The 20154-nt window shown below is 40.2% G+C and overlaps 2 protein-coding genes across 4 annotated transcripts; both read left to right on the forward strand.

Moving 5' to 3' along the window:
- The first annotated feature begins 312 nt into the window (after positions 1-312).
- dmc1 (DNA meiotic recombinase 1) lies at positions 313-4968 on the forward strand. 3 transcript variants are annotated; one of them, XM_049563164.1, is made up of 14 exons: positions 313-488; positions 749-834; positions 1217-1261; positions 1369-1515; positions 1647-1729; positions 1932-1984; positions 2095-2136; positions 2224-2296; positions 2567-2658; positions 2771-2844; positions 3080-3194; positions 3412-3472; positions 3594-3710; positions 4643-4968. In XM_049563164.1, the coding sequence occupies exons 2-14, from the start codon at positions 772-774 to the stop codon at positions 4710-4712; spliced, it is 1035 nt and encodes a 344-aa protein (XP_049419121.1). In that variant the 5' UTR covers positions 313-488; positions 749-771; the 3' UTR covers positions 4713-4968. The 3 variants fall into 3 exon arrangements, with proteins under 3 accessions (XP_049419121.1, XP_049419124.1, XP_049419123.1); XM_049563167.1 differs by having other exon boundaries at positions 1662-1729; XM_049563166.1 differs by having other exon boundaries at positions 313-834.
- Positions 4969-5087: 119 nt separating this feature from the next.
- Positions 5088-19377, forward strand: gspt1 (G1 to S phase transition 1). Its single transcript, XM_049563163.1, has 14 exons — positions 5088-5479; positions 5774-5818; positions 8905-9174; positions 9266-9299; positions 9805-9882; positions 10099-10279; positions 10569-10723; positions 11544-11684; positions 13663-13756; positions 15775-15855; positions 16063-16236; positions 16800-16889; positions 17045-17213; positions 18641-19377. Exons 1-14 carry the CDS (start codon positions 5284-5286, stop codon positions 18691-18693), a joined length of 1761 nt encoding a protein of 586 aa, XP_049419120.1. The 5' UTR covers positions 5088-5283; the 3' UTR covers positions 18694-19377.
- The last annotated feature ends 777 nt before the right edge of the window (positions 19378-20154 follow it).

A 20154-nucleotide genomic window follows, 5' to 3' on the forward strand; every position in this document is an offset into this window, starting at 1 on the left:
CATCATTTTTGTAGTGATGACGATGATGATGCTTAAGATTTTATTATTGTATCACACAAACAACTATACCCATCCGCCATGAGACACCACAGAATAATAACATGAAGCATATCCAGAAAGCAGCACATACATTTTTTAACAACACTACAAAGAGTCCAGAAAACGTGCTGCATTCACTGCTCTTTTTCAGCTCCTGGTCCTGAACATGTATGTATAAAGAGAACTTAGGGTTATAATGGGAACATGTTATGTTTGGCTGAGAGCAGTAGCTAATGAACATTTTTGAAAATTCAAACCCACATTAAAGCACTTTATGGAGTTCTCCGTCCTCGGCACATGTAATCAATAATTATTAGCAACGTCATAAATCAACCCTGGTTTATGTTCGTTCAACTAATGCATTTATAATTTCCGACTGCATTTCAATGAGACAACAATTACGGATTCCCGCCAGTTGCCTCGCGCAAGCTAATTCAAGAACCAAAGAGGTCTCTAAACATTTTCTTTTAATTTAAACTTGTATTTTTTAATCAATATCTTGAGATTCTGGTTGTTTTTGAGGTAACGCAGTCGACCAAGCAAAGTTTCGATAGCTTTACCAACAATTTTGTTTATGTTGTGAGCAGTTAAAAAAAGCTAGCTAAATTAGCAATTTGCTAGAAAGATTAGCAAGCTAATTTAGCTAACATTGGCTAATGATCCCTACTGATTGACAGTAACTGAATCTTAACATCCATTTTATCTTCAGCGTTTAATTTATAACGTTACTACATGAAAATGAAATGTGCAGAAGACCAGGTCGTTGAAGAAGATACTGGTTACCAGGATGATGAGGTGAGATACAATTAAAAATTCTAATAAACTTTGCTAAAAAATTCCCCCATAGCCATTAAATCTTTAAATGAGTTGCCATCAATGCTAATTATGAGCCTGACTAACAATTAAAATGACCAATCTGTCCAGATAGGAATATATACGCAACATATATCAATATAATTGTAATAAGAACAATTTAAAATATAAACTTCTTTTTTTTTTTATTGAAAACAATTTAGCTAACATAATAAATACTATATGACAATAGTGTGACAACCAAATCATACTGATGACTTATGCATACTACAGATGTTTTTAGGGTCAAAAATTCTCTTCAGTATTTAAGTTTACTGCTCAGCAACTTCCTCATATAGATTTTCTTTTCCTCTGACCCTAACAGGAGTCCTTCTTCCAAGACATTGACCTCCTACAGAAACATGGGATTGTGAGTAATAAGCAGCAGGGCTGAAACATATGCAGATTTTTCACATCAGTTCAAAAATAATTTGTATATGTGAGCATCTCTCTGTTCCTCCTCACTTGTGACCACAGAATATGGCAGACATCAAAAAGCTGAAGTTAGTGGGCATCTGCACTGTGAAGGGGATCCAGATGACCACTCGCAAGGCTTTGTGCAACATCAAGGGCCTGTCAGAGGCAAAAGTGGAAAAAATCAAGGAGGCTGCTGGGAAGATGCTGGTAAAATTGGGATTCTCTCCTGTGAATTTTGTGTCATTCTTTAACCTGTTCTCATTTATTCCTGTGGAAGACTGAACTACTTGCATGCTGCAGAATGTTTTATGTATTAGATAATTTCCTTTACATTGTAGAATGTTGGTTTCCAGACTGCCTTTCAGTACAGCGCCAAGAGGAAGCAGGTGTTCCACATCACAACCGGGAGCCAGGAGTTTGAGTTAAGATTTACTCTTAACATTGTTAACATATTGAATGTAGGATTTACACCGCTGAACATATCTTTATATATTTTTATTTTATGCATTTACAATTGCATATACTATATTATCAAGGTGGGAGATAAAGGGGCATAATACATATATTTTCTTAAGTATTGACATTTTATTGTGTAGATGTTAAAACACCTTTTATCTCTGCAGTAAACTTTTAGGTGGCGGTATAGAGAGCATGGCTATCACAGAGGCCTTTGGAGGTAAGAGGATGTCTTCCTATACTTTAATATATTGTATATAATTAGATTGTTTGAATATCACTTAGTTTGGAGTACTGGCTCAAAACTCCCAACATTATTTCATCCTACAGAGTTCCGCACAGGAAAAACTCAGCTGTCTCACACTTTCTGTGGTGAGTAACATGGCTTTTGAAAGCGGCTGCTGATAAAACAACACTGTACAAGTCAAATTAAACAGATTCTGTGCTGCTGTTGTCCAGTCACCGCTCAGCTGCCAGGCGAGGATGGCTACTCAGGCGGGAAAGTCGTCTTCATTGACACAGAGAACACCTTGTATCCTCATGTTGATGGAAACAGCCATACAACATTTGATATGCTGTTTAGTTGATGTTTATTTGCTGTCCCAGGAGGAACCTTGGCTATAGCTGCTACCATGTACTACACATTGCTCCATGCATGACATCCCCACTATGTGCTGATTTTGAAAACATGTTTATGAAATATATTTCTCCAGTAGTTGCCATAATGTGACTACACTGACTGTTCATGTGTGTATCAGCCTGTGTTTCTCATTATCCTTGACTTGTACCTGTGTGGTTCCAGTCGTCCAGACAGACTGAGAGACATTGCTGACAGGTTTAATGTGGACCACAGTGCTGTGCTGGACAACGTGCTTTACGCCCGGGCCTATACCAGTGCGAACACACAGTTCATTTAGACCAGAAAACTTTTGTGGTGTTCTAAATGCAGAGCAGTTTGTATTGAAACAACACTAACATTTAAACATTTGTCTTGCTCACTCCTCAGGTGAACATCAGATGGAGCTGTTGGACTTTGTAGCAGCTAAATTCCATGAGGAAGGAGGAGTGTTCAAACTGTTGGTGAGTAAAAGCATGAACTCTAAAAAGATGTTTTCACATATTCATCATGTTTGTGGTTTTACTTCCCCTGTCTATTTTAGTCATTCTCTGTGTGAAGCTATTGGAGGGCGAGAATGAACACATTCTTGTTTTTTTTTCTGTGTTAAACAGCAGGCATAAATTCTAAAAGTAGGCATCTCTGTCTAGCTCCCTCAGCCTTTCAGTCTCCTTCTTGTCTGCTCCTCCCTGTCATCAGATCATCGACTCCATCATGGCTCTGTTCAGAGTAGACTTTTCTGGTCGAGGCGAGCTGGCTGAGCGGCAGCAGAAACTGGCACAGATGCTCTCCAGGCTGCAGAAGATCTCAGAAGGTCTGAACCAGGAGTGTGCTTATGTGCAAATATGTAAAAGCCACGGACATCAGCCATATATCTTATCTATCATATACAGGGAATAGCAGCAGAAATTAATACTGCTGTTTTTGACTAATTTAGCTTGTGTGTCTCTCACATGATGGCCTTAAATATGTATTAAGTAAAAATGGAGTAATATCCCTGATTATTTGCTTTCATTTATGTCCTTTCTTAGAGTACAACGTAGCCGTTTTTGTCACCAACCAAATGACAGCTGATCCCGGTGCAGGAATGACGTAAGAGATAGCAAATTCTCTCATTCTGAAAAAATCAGACAGGTGTTAAAATTCTGTTTGGTTGCTGACATGTTGAGTGCAACATTGTTTTGTTTTTTAAAATTTTTTGGCCTTGTTTTAGTTTTCAGGCTGATCCCAAGAAGCCAATCGGTGGGCATATCCTGGCCCACGCCTCCACCACACGGATCAGCTTGAGGAAGGGGCGTGGAGAGATGAGGATTGCCAAAATATTCGACAGGTAGTTGGCTGTTTTTGATTATAATATTGATGTTTTATTGAAGTTTTATTTCCCTGTTACCATGTTATCTGTACCCACATTTGGGCTGGGTAATAATCAATCATGATAAGAAACTAGTTATCCTCTCAGATTTTAGATATTTAAATATCATAAATGTTGTCTTATTTCCTGGTTTTAAAGGTGTCATTACAGTAAAGTGGTGTAATTTTTGTGGTCATTATATTTACATCACTGATAAATATTTATCAGAAATATTAGGTATTTTGTAAAAGCACCAAAACACAACACAAAAATATCTGAAATATCAATTTTGAGGTGTCAGGTCAAAAATATGATGATACCTGATTTTCTCCATATTGCCCAGCCCTAACCTAAATAGATGCTTGACATGTCAATAAGGTTTTTTTGCCTATCATGTTAGTTTAATTTTCTCATATCACTGAGGCACTACTCAAGGCCTTAGACAGTCCATAGTTAAAAAATAACATTTGTGTGTCCTAAAAAGTCATGTTCTGCCCCAAGTGTATCTCATGATGTGACTATTAAACACCATTTTCAAGTTGAGCCTATCTTTGTACCTGCTAATCATCAACATAGGCCTACTTGTAGATGAGATGAAAATGTCGTTTTAAACACACTGTTGGAGGTATGATGTGATGTACTAGTGAGTGTGCAGTGCATAGTGTAGGAGTGGCTTACAAATGAACTGTCAGGAGAAGCTGTACAAAATGTATACCATGTCAAAAAACAACTGAAGATAAATGCTCTAACATGTATGAGTAAGCTAAAAGTGGTTGCTTTGACTTGATTGTTAATTACTTGAATCTGGCCTGTGACCTCAGACTAATTAATGTGAACAATTAAAACATTTGGGACTCAAATTTACTCTGCTTTTTTTTTTTTTTTTTTTATCTCTTCTTGATTTCCTCTAGTCCTGATATGCCTGAGAACGAGGCCACGTTTGCCATCTCTGCTGGAGGAATTACTGATGCCAAAGAGTGAAGGATAACACGAGGAGACACACATGTTAGCACAGTCCTCTGTTCCTGACTATTTAAAGTTATGTAAGGTATTTTAATGGTTTATTTATTGAGTTTGTTAACTTATAAAACTTATTGAAGTCATGCTGACAGTCTTGTACCAGGTACTTTTGATGTATTTATTCTATTTATACTCTGTTGTATTTCCCCTGTGTTTCATAAATGTTAAAATAAACACAAAGCAAGAGATTGTTATGTACTTTTTTTTACAGTTTATAATTGCGGAGATTGCTCAGACTACCCACAGATAAGAAACATGTGAAGTTGGTGTTAACATGTTGGTACAGTGAGCAGGAGTCCGGTGCTGGCCCCTAGCGGTGCTTGCGGGACGTGCGGCGGCTGTACGGCACTTCTCGTCGGCTACGGGATCCATATGCTTGCGAAAGCAAGGCTTAACAAAGCAATGGGAACTTCACCAAACGTGCTGCTAAGAGTCTAAAACACATCAGCAACTCAACGCGTTTTAACGGAACCTTACAAACCATCCACCTTCCCCGGTAGTGGAGAGCTTGTCAACTCTAGAAAAAGGAGCGATGGACCCGAGAGACACAGCCCCGGATTCGTGGGAGCTGGAGGAGGATGCCGAGGCCCCGACTGCCGCGGCGGAGCTCCCCACCGCCTTCGCCGCCCTCAACGTCAACGCCAAGCCGTTTGTCCCCAACGTTAATGCCCCGGTGTTTGTACCGAGCTTCCTTCAAGCCAGCGCCGTGGAAATGCCGGCCTCAGACGGTACGTGAATGCCAGACAGCTGGCTGGAAGTTAGCTTAACTTGCTAGCTTGACTGCTAATCCAGCTAAGTTAGCCTTCCTCAGTGTAACTCGCTGTGCTCAGTCCAGCCTGTGCCACAGTGATCGCATTTCCACTAACTAATCAACAAGTCGGCTTCAGTGTTAGTCATGTGTTGTGACGGTGTAGTAGCAGATTTATAACGCAGTGACTGTCACAACGAGACGTTAAGCGTGACAATCATTGTCTAATAAATATTTATGGAAGTTTGACATGCTTTGCTTTCTTTCCTCAAAGGTGCCCCTGACCCAGTGGCCAGCATGGAGGTGGCAGAAACAGCTGGTATGCACCCACATCGTACACCTCGCACCACAACTAAAAGTTAATCAGTTACAGCTCTGCCTGTCAGGCCGGTTGTTACCACAGGATAGGTGTGGTTACAGGCTCAGGTGTGCACTTTTACCTGCTGCCAGATTTGAAATCAGACCAAGCTTCATGCAGACCAGGAAAGCTTGGATGCTCACTTTTGAGCCCCTTCTTGTAGGTTCACTTACTGAGCCATATTTGGATCGCTGGCATTGGTAAACTCATGTGCATGGGCCTACGTATAATATGATGCAACCTCACTTGTCCATGCCCGAAATAGACATCCCATTGGCCCACACTGTGGTGTGTCAAGCGCGGCATGTCCGAGGTCTCTGTCTGCTGAGTGTCAGACCAATTTGCATTTGTGTCATTCCTTCAGTCACTATTTGCTGACTAGTTTTAATTTGCGCGAATCAGGTTCAGTCACATTTTGACCCCTGGATGCTGTATGCCTCTTCTCAGGTTACAGAGAACTGGTGGTGTTTTTGTTTTTTAATAGAGCGGCTGAGCACTGCAGCTGTAGCAGAGTGAGTGACACAGGGAGGCCAAGAGATCAGGTGCTATGTATATTTATTAGACAGAGAGAATGATGAGATACCTTTCCTTTTCACATTTCCCACAGACATATTCATGGAGATGCTTATTCTAATACTTGCCTTGTCAGATTTCTCTGAGCGTGTCTGAGAGAAAAATTCTAATTACAGCATGATGAGACTGTCGACAAAGTCAAGGCATGGATGGTGCTCTGAGTTGCCAGCAGCAATATCTCACAGGCTGGTTATAAACGAGGAGGGTTGAGAAGAAAATAGGCTTTGTACATGACTGCTGGGCTGCATAATTTCATAGTTACAGAAATGGGAGGCTTATTTGTGTGTTGCCATGGGAAGATGCTCCTTCTGCAGAGCTCAGCAGATTTCAGCGTACTCTCGTTACAGTTTTTTCTTTTGTTTTGTTATTTGTTCAGTAGAACATTGCACTGATTGTGCTTCTAACGAGTTGGACGGGACTAATGAATGATTAACTGCAGACCACAGTAAAGTCTTGCAACTCTTTATAGAATATCAGCAATGGCAAATAACTTTTATGAGTATCTGTTATCCTTGAGGTCTTTCATATATGTAGACAACTTCAACTATAGTTGTTGCACTGAGAAATTTTATAGTTTTTGCTGCAGTTATTTTCTTTTAAGTGTGAGAGAAACAGGAAAGATAGGGGATGTGATGACATGCAGCAAAGAGCCTGGTATGGACTTGAACCTGGGCCACTGTGGTAAGTCCTCAGCCTCACTGATATGTGCTCCACCTGAGGTCTGTACTGCAAAGCAGGATTTGGAGTTAGCGAGGTAACTTAACAGTTAACTCTGGGTTTTCAGTACTACAAGGCTGGTTCTCTTTTGTACCGAGATAAATCGCTTTGGTAACATATGCTGAACAGCTAACAGCTCCGGAGCAGGTTAGGTTCAGAGTATCTGATCACAGCCTGTCAACACCCTGACCTCTGACCAATCAGATCACTGAAGAAAAGAGTATCCATGGATAAACGTCCAGAGTCTCGTGTAAAAAAGAGGAGACTATATGTTGCTATAGGTCAGGAGAATCATTTCATTGTTTCAGGGCTCTATTTCTACTGGCTTCAAAACAGAGCTTCTAACACACACAGAGATCATTTACAGCGCTAAACACATGATTTTAGCTGTATTTCAACTTGTGCAAAGTTTAGTCTACAGTGGTAGTGTTGATACTTTGCACTCTGATTCCATCACTGCAGCTCAAAATAACATGAGACACCTGTGTGATGAGAATTAGGGAAAAAAAAGATTAGATTTCATTAGAAACAGAAGCAGTGTTTTAGTAGTAGTTTCATCATCCTCCAACTAAACAGCAAAACATATGTCACATATAGCCTAGTGATACCTACATGTAATTTAAGTCTCAGCCGACAGTGTATTTTTGGATAGTATTCATAATATTTCTACGTTTCCGTTATAAGATTACAGAGTATTATTTACATCCCATGCCACTGACATCTTACTGTCTCACAGTCCCGGAAACTTTTGGTACCGAAGTAGCCGACATCATTCATGGTTCTGGTGATGTTGCTCATATTTAACATCCCTGCCGCTTTCACATGTATAGTACGTGCTTGTGGTTGGATAGGAAGACCCAGAGTTGAGTGAACTAACTGATAACCAGCTTTGTAGTACCGGCTTTCCAGACGGCCAGTGTTAGGGTTAGTCAAGCTAGATAACGACAAGATATCCTGCGATTTTAATACAGGCCTCTGGTGAACTACAGGGGCGCCCATAGAATAAAAGTTTAAGATTAGAAATGGCCCGAAAAGATCTGTTCAGTCTTAAAAACATCCACGCAAGGACACAACCAACAGTTGACCTTGTGGTTGACAACCAAAGAGAGATTGTGCAGCTGTTGTGACAGTGAACATGTGTATTTCTCTGACAGATTGGATGTTTAAATTACAGTTTATTCCACATAAAAGGGCCCAAGCTGACCAGCGGGCTTGAACCCAGAACTTTGTTGTTGTGCAGCAATAGTGCTAACTGCTGCACCACAGCATAGCACGTGAATGTAAATTCAGTCAGAGATAAAATTACAGCAACATAAAATGACATAACTAGATGCACAATACAAACTAAACATATTGTCTAAAATAGAGCAGGTGAATGATAATGGTGTAGGAGATGCAAGGGAATAAAGTGACTTCACTCAGTGCAGTTTTGTCTTTGAAGTTGGATTTGTTCCTGCATGTGTTTGATGTGTGCAAAAGCGGCTCTCGTTCCAAATTTTTGTGCAAATGTGGTAAAAGGATTAAAGTTTGGTATAAACATAAAACTGGCAGAAACGTCGCAGCTTGAGTGAATTCCAGGATTCAGAATCAATCAGGATTTATTCACCATCAGTCTGCAGGTTTTCATTTCAGCCAAAAAGATGCTATATCATTAAATAGTTCCTCCGTAGCATCTAGACATTACAGAGGAGTACAAGGTGTATGTACATATATATATATATATATATATATATATGTATATATTTGTTTGGTTTCAGCTCCGGTGGAGAATGGAGGCACAGATGCAGACATGACCACAGAGGAAGAGACGTGGGAGCAGAAGGAGGAGCCAGGGGGAGGAGGAGGAGGCGGAGGACAGGAGGACCTGGGCTCAGGAGGAGCCTGTGAGGAGGGCGCTGCGAGGAATGAGGATGAGGAGATGATGATGGAGGAGGAAGAAGAGGAGATGCCCATGCCTAAAGTGGCTCCAGCACCACCAGATGCCCCCAAGAAAGAACATGTGAACGTGGTCTTTATCGGTCACGTGGGTGCGTCCCATTTGTATCTATATGTATATTAATTTATCTGAGGAAGACTGTAGAAACTTTTATTTATCTTCTGAATGTTTTTGTCTGTCAGACGCTGGTAAATCAACTATTGGAGGACAGATCATGTGAGTAGTACTTTTTCATGTTATGTGTCATCTGATCACAATGCTGCAGGGCTGCTCAATATTTTTTTATGGTTGCGTAACGTATTTATTCTTGCATATTTCCTATTTCAATTTTCTTTAATTTCTCTATGCCTGCATACAGTATAAAAGCAACTGAAAAGTGTCCCCTCGAAATAAAGTATTTCTGATTTCTGAATAGTTAAAAAATATCTATTATTTTTCTTAAACGCGGTAAAGTGTGACTTTTAATTTTCCCATTTTATGGAAAACTGCATCCAGACTTAGAAAATTAAAACAAACAAACAAAACAGTCCAGTGTTTATTGATGCCACAGTGGCTGTTAGCTATTGCGCAACATTTTGCCTCTTACACAACAGTTGTTTTTCTTCAGTTTCAGCCTCAGTTTCATTTTTGCCTCCATAATGCCACAGGTATAATAAAGACAACATAATTTCCATGACCCCCTGCTTCTCACCTTTCTATTTTCTTTTTCCTCCCTTTGTAGGTACTTAACTGGAATGGTGGACAAGCGAACCCTGGAAAAATATGAAAGAGAAGCAAAAGAAAAAAATAGGGAGACATGGTGAGAAAAATATGTTAATGAAAGCTCTCAGAAGCACCAAATCTGACCCACCATATTTTGTTATTTTGCATGTTTTATTCAGCATCAACATGGTGTTCAGGATGAATAATTCAAGCAAATATTGCCCAACAACAGCCATGTTTGGCACAGCAATTTTAAATGCTCATAAAACAGTTTTGTAAAACATAAATGAATACATAAACGTGGGGGTTGCAGGTACCTGTCGTGGGCTCTGGACACAAACCAGGAGGAGAGAGACAAGGGAAAGACGGTGGAGGTCGGGAGGGCTTACTTTGAAACTGAGAAAAAACACTTCACCATCCTGGACGCCCCCGGACACAAGAGCTTTGTTCCCAACATGATTGGTGGAGCTTCACAAGCCGACCTGGCAGTCCTGGTGAGATAAACAAACATGCCAATCCTAACATTCACCAACCTTAAACCTCAGACACACATAGATTAAATCCTGTAAATCCACTGGTGTTTCATCACAGGAAAAAAAAAGTATTTACGCATATCCACGGAAACTTCTCAATTCGCCTCTGCAGCAAAATCCTTTTTCCACTGTCCATCTTTATTATAGTTTACAAATAAGGTCACAGAATTTATTTAAAGAAGACGACACTTTTAAATGTCATGGAACCGTAACTGTGGAATTATTTACCTCCCTTATTGGTTTGTATCAGGTGATTTCAGCGAGGAAGGGTGAGTTTGAGACCGGCTTTGAGAAGGGTGGACAGACGCGGGAGCACGCCATGCTGGCTAAAACAGCAGGAGTCAAGCATCTCATTGTCCTGGTCAACAAGATGGATGACCCCACCGTCAACTGGAGCCTAGAAAGGTGAACAGGAATCGGGTTAAGATAGATATGACGTGTTTGTGTTGGCTTAAAGGGGCACACCACCTAAATTAAGAATTTCAATAGCCTAGGATTTATGAACATCAGTGTCTCTCTCAAGGCCAGAAACCAGAGATATATATCTCAAACTTGTGAGATGTCAGCTCCAGATTTTATACCTTATGACATTACAAAACCCAGGATGACAACCCAGAAACGTTCAGTTTACTGTCATAAAGCGAGTAAAGAAACCAGAAAATATTCACACCCAGAAAGCTGGAATCAGAGAATAGTTACTTTTTCCCTTAAAACATCACTCAAACCAGTTAATAGATTATCATATTCATTGGCTATTAATTTAATGGTTGACGACTAATTGATTAAGTTATGATAGAATTTTAATTATCCTGATGAAAATTGCTGTGCAGCAGTTGCAATACAAAGTTGGTGGAGTGCAGATACAAAGAGTACAAAATGAAAGGACTAAAATAACATAAAATGCAAATTTAAAGCAAATTTAAAATTGAATTTAAAGTGAAATATATTGCAAATATAGCAGGTGGTGTCAGTCTGTTGCTGAAGGTATTCCTGTGCATGAGCAGTACGTGATGGAAAGTGTGAGAATCATTATCCATGATGCTTCAAATATTTGTCACGGCTCCAGTTGGCACCGAAACACTTTCCATCATTTAATTATTAGCATTGGCTTTTATTCAGATGGTCCGTTAATAGCTCCTATCTGACGTCTTCTTTTGTAAAAACCCATGGTGTTACGTTTCTCATATTGTAGTAAATAATCACATATTTCATTACTTTCCTGCAGGTATGAAGAGTGTAAGGAGAAGCTGGTTCCATTTCTAAAGAAAGTGGGCTTCAACCCCAAGAAGGACATCCACTTTATGCCTTGCTCCGGACTCACAGGTGCCAACCTCAAGGACCCCGTGCCCGAGTGCCCCTGGTACACGTAAGTGCAGTGGGTGGGATGGTTTGTTAGTACAGTGTGAACTTTTGTTGGGTTGTCTGGTTCACAGGGGGAATTTTAAACACACAATCATCCTCTTAAGCCTGTATTTACCACTGGCTGAACCCAGCTACACACACTCGATTCACCTGAACAATGATGCTTTGTCACATGTTAACAAAGTAGTCATAGAACATTTTCACATCTCAGTACTCACATGAATTTATAAAGACATGATGATACATTGAATAAAAAAAGAGACCCGCCAGCTGCTTCTGTTCCTTTAATGCTGCATCAGTACTACCTTTATTTTCTGGCACAGTTTTATGTTTCCCAGAGGTGATCAGAGAGCTCTGGTATGCAGCGCTGACACAATGTTGATTCACAGTCATTTTTATAATGGAACATTTTTTTTTTTTTCCCGAAAGGTTGCAGCTCTATACTGTACACTGATCAGACAGTGTGTGTTTTGGTTATGGTTTTCAATGAGAGTGAAACCCGTTGCTCGCTCCTTTTGCGTTGCTGAGTGCCTTGTGTTTTTCCCCTCTATGTGCCTTTAGCTTTTGCAGGAACGTGCTAAACGGTTCGAGTTTAAAAAACTTCAGCTCAGAGCAAAAAAGCGCCCAATGTCATTGGGCCTCATTCACCAATATCTTAGCAAAAAAAGTCTACATCTGATTAATGACATGTTCTTAAACCTGTGTTCTTATAATGATGAATCTCCTTGTCAGTTTAAGGCGTGTGTCGACGCTAATTAACACCATGCAAATAGCCACAAAAAGGGCATGAGCCTGCAGGGCAACAAAACAAACAACAACAAAAAAACAAGTTTTGAAGTTGAGGTACTTCTTCGGAAAGTGAACACCAAACGATATGTCACATGAAGTAGTGTCAGGGGTCAATAAAAAATAACAAAATAAGATGTATGTAATGTTAAAGATTCATGTTAATCAATCACCCGACCCCCAAGCTCCAAACTTAATGCAGTTTCGTAGCACAATTTTCAGGACAAACGACTAAGACGCTGCCCAAGCTGTGTGTGTGTGTGTGTGTGTGTGTGTATGTGTGTATTTAGAGAGAGACAGAGAGAGGGGGAGAGAAGGTGAAGGTGGACTATTTCACGCAGTATTTCTGTAAGGTAGCAATAACCTACTTTTCATCACTTTTTTCCTGCCCATCCGAACTGCCAGTAATATTTGCCTCCACAGAAAACGGCAAGCGTTGGGGCGTCGGTGGCTTAGTGGTAGAGTAGGCACCCCATGTACAAGGCTGGTGCCGCAGCGGCCCGGGTTTGACTCCAGCCTGCTGCCTGTGGCCCTTTGCTGCATGTCACTCCCTCTCTCTCTCCCCCTTTCACACTTGTCTGTCCTATCCATTAAAGGCTAAAAATGCCCAAAAAAATCTTAAAACAAACAAACAAAAAAAAGAAAACGGCAAACATATTGATTTATTGATTTCTTGGGGACCACGTCTGACAACAGCAAAACTATATCATAACATCCGTTTAAAAACTCTAACACAAGTCACACAATATAATCCAAGTATCATTTATCCAGTTGTATGCCCAGCACTTAGCAAATATATGCATTTTCTCTAACAAAAAAAACTCTTTATTTGAATGTGCAGTGTGTAGGATTTAGTGACATCTAGTGGTGAGGTTGCAGAACTGAAAATTCTCCTGTGTATCAAGTGTGAAGGAGAACTACTTTGGTTTATGTGCAAATGCCCTGATCTAGAGCCACTGTTTTATTTATCTGTTCTGGGTTACTGTAGAGCAACATGCTTCAGATATGATACACAGCTGTGGTCTGATCAAAATCTGAATTAAAAAATCTGCTAGTATGCACTTGAATTATGAGTCATAGGCTGTCACAGATCACATTGTAGGTACATGGTAGGACATGGCACTCATGGAGACATTTCTGACCCCAAAATAAAAATAATTTTTTTTTTACAAGTGGTGATTTTTGTTCTTTTCCAGGGGTCTGCCATTTATTGCCCATCTGGACAGTTTGCCAAACTTCACCAGATCCAGCGATGGACCAGTCAGACTACCTATTGTCGACAAGTACAAGGTGAGCAGCTGGAGGACGTGTCTTTCTAAAGAGAGAGAAACAAATCTGTGGCAGCTTGTCTTCTCCCTGTCCTCAGCAGATGAGTGGGTGTAAAGATTTCTTTTGGTTTTCGTTCGCTTGGCCAAAATCTTTTTATGTTCCCTCTCCAGTTTGTCGTTCTGCTTCCTCTTTGGTGATTTTCCAAGCGCACACCAACATGCTTACACACACACATACTGCAGCCTCTGCGTAGTCATTGCTCTTTAAGATAATTCAGCTTCTTGGCACTTCCCTCAGTTTGGATGTTGGAAGCATTTCAGCACATACTGTAAGTGTTGGTGGGACTGAGTTATTTTGGAGTTTTCTCATTTGTCCATACATTAATCATCTTTCCCTTCTTCATGAATTATCTTTTCTTTTTGTCCTCTTGTCTTCAAGATGTTTAAATGCTCCTCTCTCCCTGTGATTGCAAAGAGACTTATATCGTGGTGATAAGATTAAGTAGTCCCAACTGGAGTTCCCCTGATGTACAGGGATTATAGTTCAGTTAATTGTCTGCTGCATATGAATGGACCAGCCAAGACTTTCATATAGCAAGCTTTCTGCAGATCCACGCAGCTGTGGATAAAACAATTACCCTCATTATTTTGTGAGGAATATTGGATGTAATGATTGTCAAGCATGATCATTAATGGTCCAGTGTGTAGGGTTTAGTGGCAACAAGCAGTGAGGGTGCAGAACGAAAACTTTTCCCATGTGTCAAGTTTGTAGAAGAACTACAGTGGCCGATGCAGAAAGCACCCTATCTGGAGCCAGTGTTTGATTTGTCCATTCTGGGCTACTGTAGAAACAACATGGCGTATTTCATGTAGGTAGAAACGGCTTGGAAAATATGCTTTGCTGCTTTCTTTACCAAGAGCTTGATGGAAGAATTGATAGCACTCTCGTCTGTCATTTAAATATAAAGCTATCTCAATTAGCTCAGCTTAGCACGAAGTCTGGAAAGAAGGGAAACAGCTGGCCTGGCTCTGGCCAAAAGTACAGGTAGTGAGCTTTAGAGGTGCTAGTAGGCAGATTTTTCTTAAATTTAGTCTGTCTTCTCATCAAACTTTCAACAACAAAGTGGATAAGCCCATTTCCCCAAAGAGAGGCTTGTAGGGGATTCACATCCAAATTTGCACGTTTTTGAAACTATGTGTTAGGTCTTGGTTCCTGAAATCGTGTGGGAATTTTTATGAGCTTGGATAAATTCACAGACTCCTCCAATGTTCTGGACTGCTACATACACTTCAATACAAAAAATGGGCCAATTAAATAGCTGTTGCTAGGTAAATGGAACTGAGATGAGATATACAGTAAGACACATACCTGATTTTAGCATTGCATTTATCTTGGATTTGCACCGTACTGTTATCTTAGGCTTTTACATAGTTGCCCTGTTTGTATTTGCACTCTTCCCACTTTGCATTGCAATTGCTGCACAGCGTTTTTCCTCAGGATAAAGAAAGTTTTATTTAATCTTAAATACTGTTTAGTGGGCAGTTGTGCGAGAAAGCAAAAGAATAGTTGCTTTCATATTGTAGGTCAACAGGATATCATCAGTATTATTATTTATCTTCAGCCTGCTAATATTTGCCTGCTGGTATGTGAAAACCACCTACCTCCAAAATGCCAGGTTTGCATGAGTTAAGGGACCCTGTTTTTAGCTTTACATGACTGCAGTGAGTTGAAGAAGTTTGTACATTTTTCAATCCAATACATGGTTTTTATTGAACAGTGACAATATGTTGTATTTTCCCGAGTTCAATAGGTGTAGCTGTAATGTTATACTGTATTTACTCAGGACAGGTATCATGGTCCACACTCATAAAACAGGTTTTGACACATTCCTACATTACATAAAGGCTTTACAAAACATTTGAAGGTCAAGATTAATAACTTTTGATCAGCCAATGATTCTAAAAGTTAAGACTAACACACATCAGAAGTTATTTATGACTTACACTCTGACCCTTCTCAATGTGTGTGTGTGCTTGCAGGACATGGGCACAGTTATCCTCGGGAAGCTGGAGTCTGGATCCATCAGTAAAGCCCAGCAGTTGGTCATGATGCCGAACAGGGTGAGCTCTCCTCCGTATTACTTTCCTCCTTCTCACAAGGGACCAAGAAACCTACCAGAAATAACTTCAAGGCCTCATTCTTGTATTAAATTTACTGCAGCCTAGATGGAAAAATGATATAGTTTCACTTCTAACACCAGCCATATATAGCAATAATGTGTTTATTTGAAGTGTATACTAATAAGAGTGTGTCTCTGTGTGTTGCAGCACACAGTGGAGGTATTGAGCTTGCTGAGCGACGATGTGGAGACAGACGATGCAAGTCCTGGGGAGAACCTGAAGTTGAGGCTGAAGGGCATCGAGGAGGAAGAAATCCTTCCCGGTTTTATCCTCTGTAGCCCTGACAACCTCTGCCACTCCGGCCGCACCTTTGACGCACAGGTACACTGACACCAGATGATCAAAGTCACTGCATGCTGGCATCTGTGTCCTCACTGTACATCTGACTTTCAGGGTCGTTACTTGCGGGGAGAGTCTGAATCAAGAGATCCAGGCTGGGGCTTGATTCACTCTCATTTATTCCATCTGATGCCAACAGATAGACTCCCAGATAGAAACTCCACCACACCACTCAAACAAACAAAAAAAAAACAGGTGTAGGTGGGAAGGCTATGCTGAAAGCCGATTGATTTTAAGGCCACACGTTTATGCAGAGCCACTGTTAAAAGCCCAGTTAGCAGCAGCACTTAGCTGCTTGTTTGATGCAGAACATTATCATTATTTGATTTATTGTTCAGTGTTCAGAGCAAGTGCTCTGAGCCAGAGTGCCCAGTGGTTTGGAATGAGGCATTTAAATGACTGATGCTTGCTGATTTTATCTGTGAAAGACACATTTTAAAGCCATTTAACACTGGGCAGCTTGTTTTTAAATATGAAAATGTGGAGACTATAGATAAGGAACTAATATATCCAGCTCTGTTTCAACTCTGTATGCATTTTTTCAGATCGTCATCATTGAGCACAAATCAATCATTTGTCCTGGTTACAATGCAGTCCTTCACATCCACACCTGCATTGAAGAAGTGCAAATCTCAGTAAGTTACCTGCCTGACTTCCCAAGCTGTAGCTGAAACATTTTACAGTATAAGAGTGTGTTTCTTGTTATCTATTTTATTTGCCTAGCCAGTGGTTTTTTATGGCCTCCTGGCCTTACTGGACTGTAGTTCAACTCTTTAAATCCTGACCGCAGGCCTTAATCTGTCTGGTGGACAAGAAGACGGGGGAGAAAAGCAAAACACGACCACGCTTTGTTAAGCAGGACCAGGTGTGTATCGCCAGGCTCCGGGCAGCTGGAGTCATCTGCTTAGAGACCTTCAAAGACTTCCCTCAGATGGGACGATTCACACTGCGAGATGAAGGTAAGGACACTGTGGGTGTGTTTGTAAGACAGTTTGAGGATGTTTAATGTAAAGGGTAAGTTTAATATTTTTTTATCCTGGATCATATTTTCCCATGTTTTTGTGTGTAAGGGTCTAATGTGAACAGCATTTTAAAGTTGGTTCATTATTGAGGGAAACAGGCTGCAATGTAAACACGATTGTTCCCACTGTCTATTTAAAATGTTTGTTTTGCTACTGACAGGCTCAGATTATTATTTTAGGTGTCTGACAACTTAGGACCAAGCAGCCATTGGTCAGTGTCAGGCTGTCAATGACCATCTGTTGCCCTAGTTTTTGCAGTGTATCTCATACCATTGGCACTAGCTGGCCCTCATTAGCTTTTTTTGGCCGAATCAGCATGTTGAATTAGTGTTGGAGATGGTGGAGCCCATTTTAATGACAAATACAGACGAACATCACCTGCTGGTATGGAGAGATTGTTCCTCTCTCGCAGGTGTAGAATATATGCGGTAGTTGGCTGTGGACTTAAGGTGTGTTCAAGCTCAACTTTTAAGCCGAGACACAGGTGACATGAGGCGATGCAACAGTTGGCCTTCATTGCAGGTAGTTCTGTGAGGTTGGTCTGGCATGTCTGGGCCTTTATGTACAGGATCCCTACAGAGACAGATCTTTTTGTTAAAGAGCAAGATTCTTTTTAACCAGAAACAGCCCTGAAATCGTTATCACCAAACTCACCAGACTCCATTTAAATAAACAGTAATTTTATCCTTGTAAAACACACTTCATTCAAAGTCGACAGAAACAAAGTAGAACATACAAAACCATCTTGCTTCATCTCCCCACCTTTTCAACTGTCACTAACTCTGGTTGAAATAAACCTGTAATTTACCCAGTTAGGTGTGAAGATATGCTGCATTTATATACGCTAAAATTACTGTTTATTACAATGGAGTCTGGTGGGTTTGGCAGTGGCAATTTCTTGGTTATTATTTGTTAAACAAAAGGATCTTATTCTTTAACAAATAGGTCTATCTCTGTAGGGATCCTTTCCATAATGTTGTTTAAACACTACAAATAACCTGAGCCTGTCAGTGACAAAAACAAGCACTTTTAGTGGATGTAAATTGATGGAAGTGTTTACGTGGCAACCCGTTTCACTGCTGCTGGCTGTAGCAGTCTCGATCAATGCTGAACCATTTTTAAAAAATTGTTGTTCCCATTACTCCTTTAGACACAAAAACATAGGAAAATGGGCTCCTGGTTAAAAAATACAAAGTTAGACTTTAAGCTAATAGATTTTTCATAATTTGCTTACAGACACAGACGTTACAGCAGAGATAATAAATCATGATTCTGCTTACTTCTTTTCACGTCTGACTTGTTTCTCCAGTGAGTCTTGAATCCCCATTTTGTCCCTCACTTCTCCTCATACACTCCTCCACCAGGCAAAACTATCGCCATCGGCAAAGTGCTGAAGCTGGTGCCAGAAAAGGACTAAATGCAACAGTGGCAGCATGCATGGAGTTCTTCCACCTGTTACCAGAGGAGACATGCTGCTAGAGCCGACCCAAACAGCTACTCTCTCTATACACACAACTATGCTGAAGAGAAGAACAATGACAACAAGGAGCGAAGAAGGAGAATAAAATTGCGTCACATGAAGAAAACAAGACTGAATCAGTTTTTATGATGAACAATATGAAATGAGAGACCAAGTCCAGTGTGTCAGCTTTCTCATATTGAGAGCTCAGCTATGCCACTAATGTAGCTACATGCCCCCATTCAGTACTCCCACGGCTAACCGCGCAGTCGGCCGGCCACGCCATTTGTTTTTAGAATGGAGATGGATGCAGTGTAACTGAGTTTGGGGAAGAAAAAGACAAAAACTATAGAATGATGATTTCATATCCTGCAAAAGACCAGAGTTAGCCTGTAATTATAATTTGCAAAGTACATCTCCCTTTTTAAAGAGCGGGATTAAGAATCCAGCGGACATTTTATTTGGTTTCGAGGATTGCTGTACCAAAATTTTTAGTTTGGTCTCTCTCCACATGGGATGGTTTAATTGGATTGAGCTCAAATACTACTCTGATGAACCATGGATAAACACACTCACACAGACAGACACACACAGCTGTTACATAATCTAAAGTGAAAATAAATGATCAAGCTGCAACAGAAAGGTGTATTTGTTTTCCTTTAAGTAAGCATTCCAGTTTGGGATGGGCAAGTGAACCTGACATTTCCTTTTGAATATTAGTAGCATATAAATATCAATACTGTATAAGTGTCCTGTCCTTTGATTTATGCATTTTTATATAGTACAATTTGATGTATTGCCATCATCTAAAACACTGCTATTTTTACCCTTTCGGGCTGCCATACATTTGTAATTTACTTTAGTATTTTATAAACAAACAAAAAAAAACTTTCAGTGCAGATACTTCCATAGTAAGACTGCAATACTTGTATCTAGTATTTTAACTTCGATTTAAAATCTTCTTGTCTTCAATATGGTCTTTAGTAGGCCAGCCATTAGAAAATGTTGGCAGGAAGTGCAGTATTTTCCAAGGTGAGCCCCTCTTCCACACCCACACCCATATCACTTTGCAAAATGATGTACTTCCTGCAATTATATTCCAATTAATCATATTTCCACATGTGCTTTTTGGCTGAGAAAGTGAACTCCAGTGAAAAGTAAAATCAAACTGAAGAAATAAATGCAAGAAGGTATTAAATCATAAGATCAAATCATGACTGAAAAAATACTACTTTGATAAAATAATGGTCAAAATGTGTGCAGACATGAAACAGTGTAAAGAGCATGTGGCTGTCAGCTCTCAGTTTTCCAGTCACACCCAATTTATGTAATTGCAAGACTTTTTAGGGGCTCCAGTATAGAGACATAATTTTGAAAACTGGCAATGCTTCTTTTCTTTTGCCAAAATTTAGCTTAACT

This window comes from Epinephelus fuscoguttatus, linkage group LG20 (genome assembly GCF_011397635.1).
Source record: "Epinephelus fuscoguttatus linkage group LG20, E.fuscoguttatus.final_Chr_v1".
In the NCBI taxonomy this organism is placed as follows: Eukaryota; Metazoa; Chordata; class Actinopteri; order Perciformes; family Serranidae; genus Epinephelus; species Epinephelus fuscoguttatus.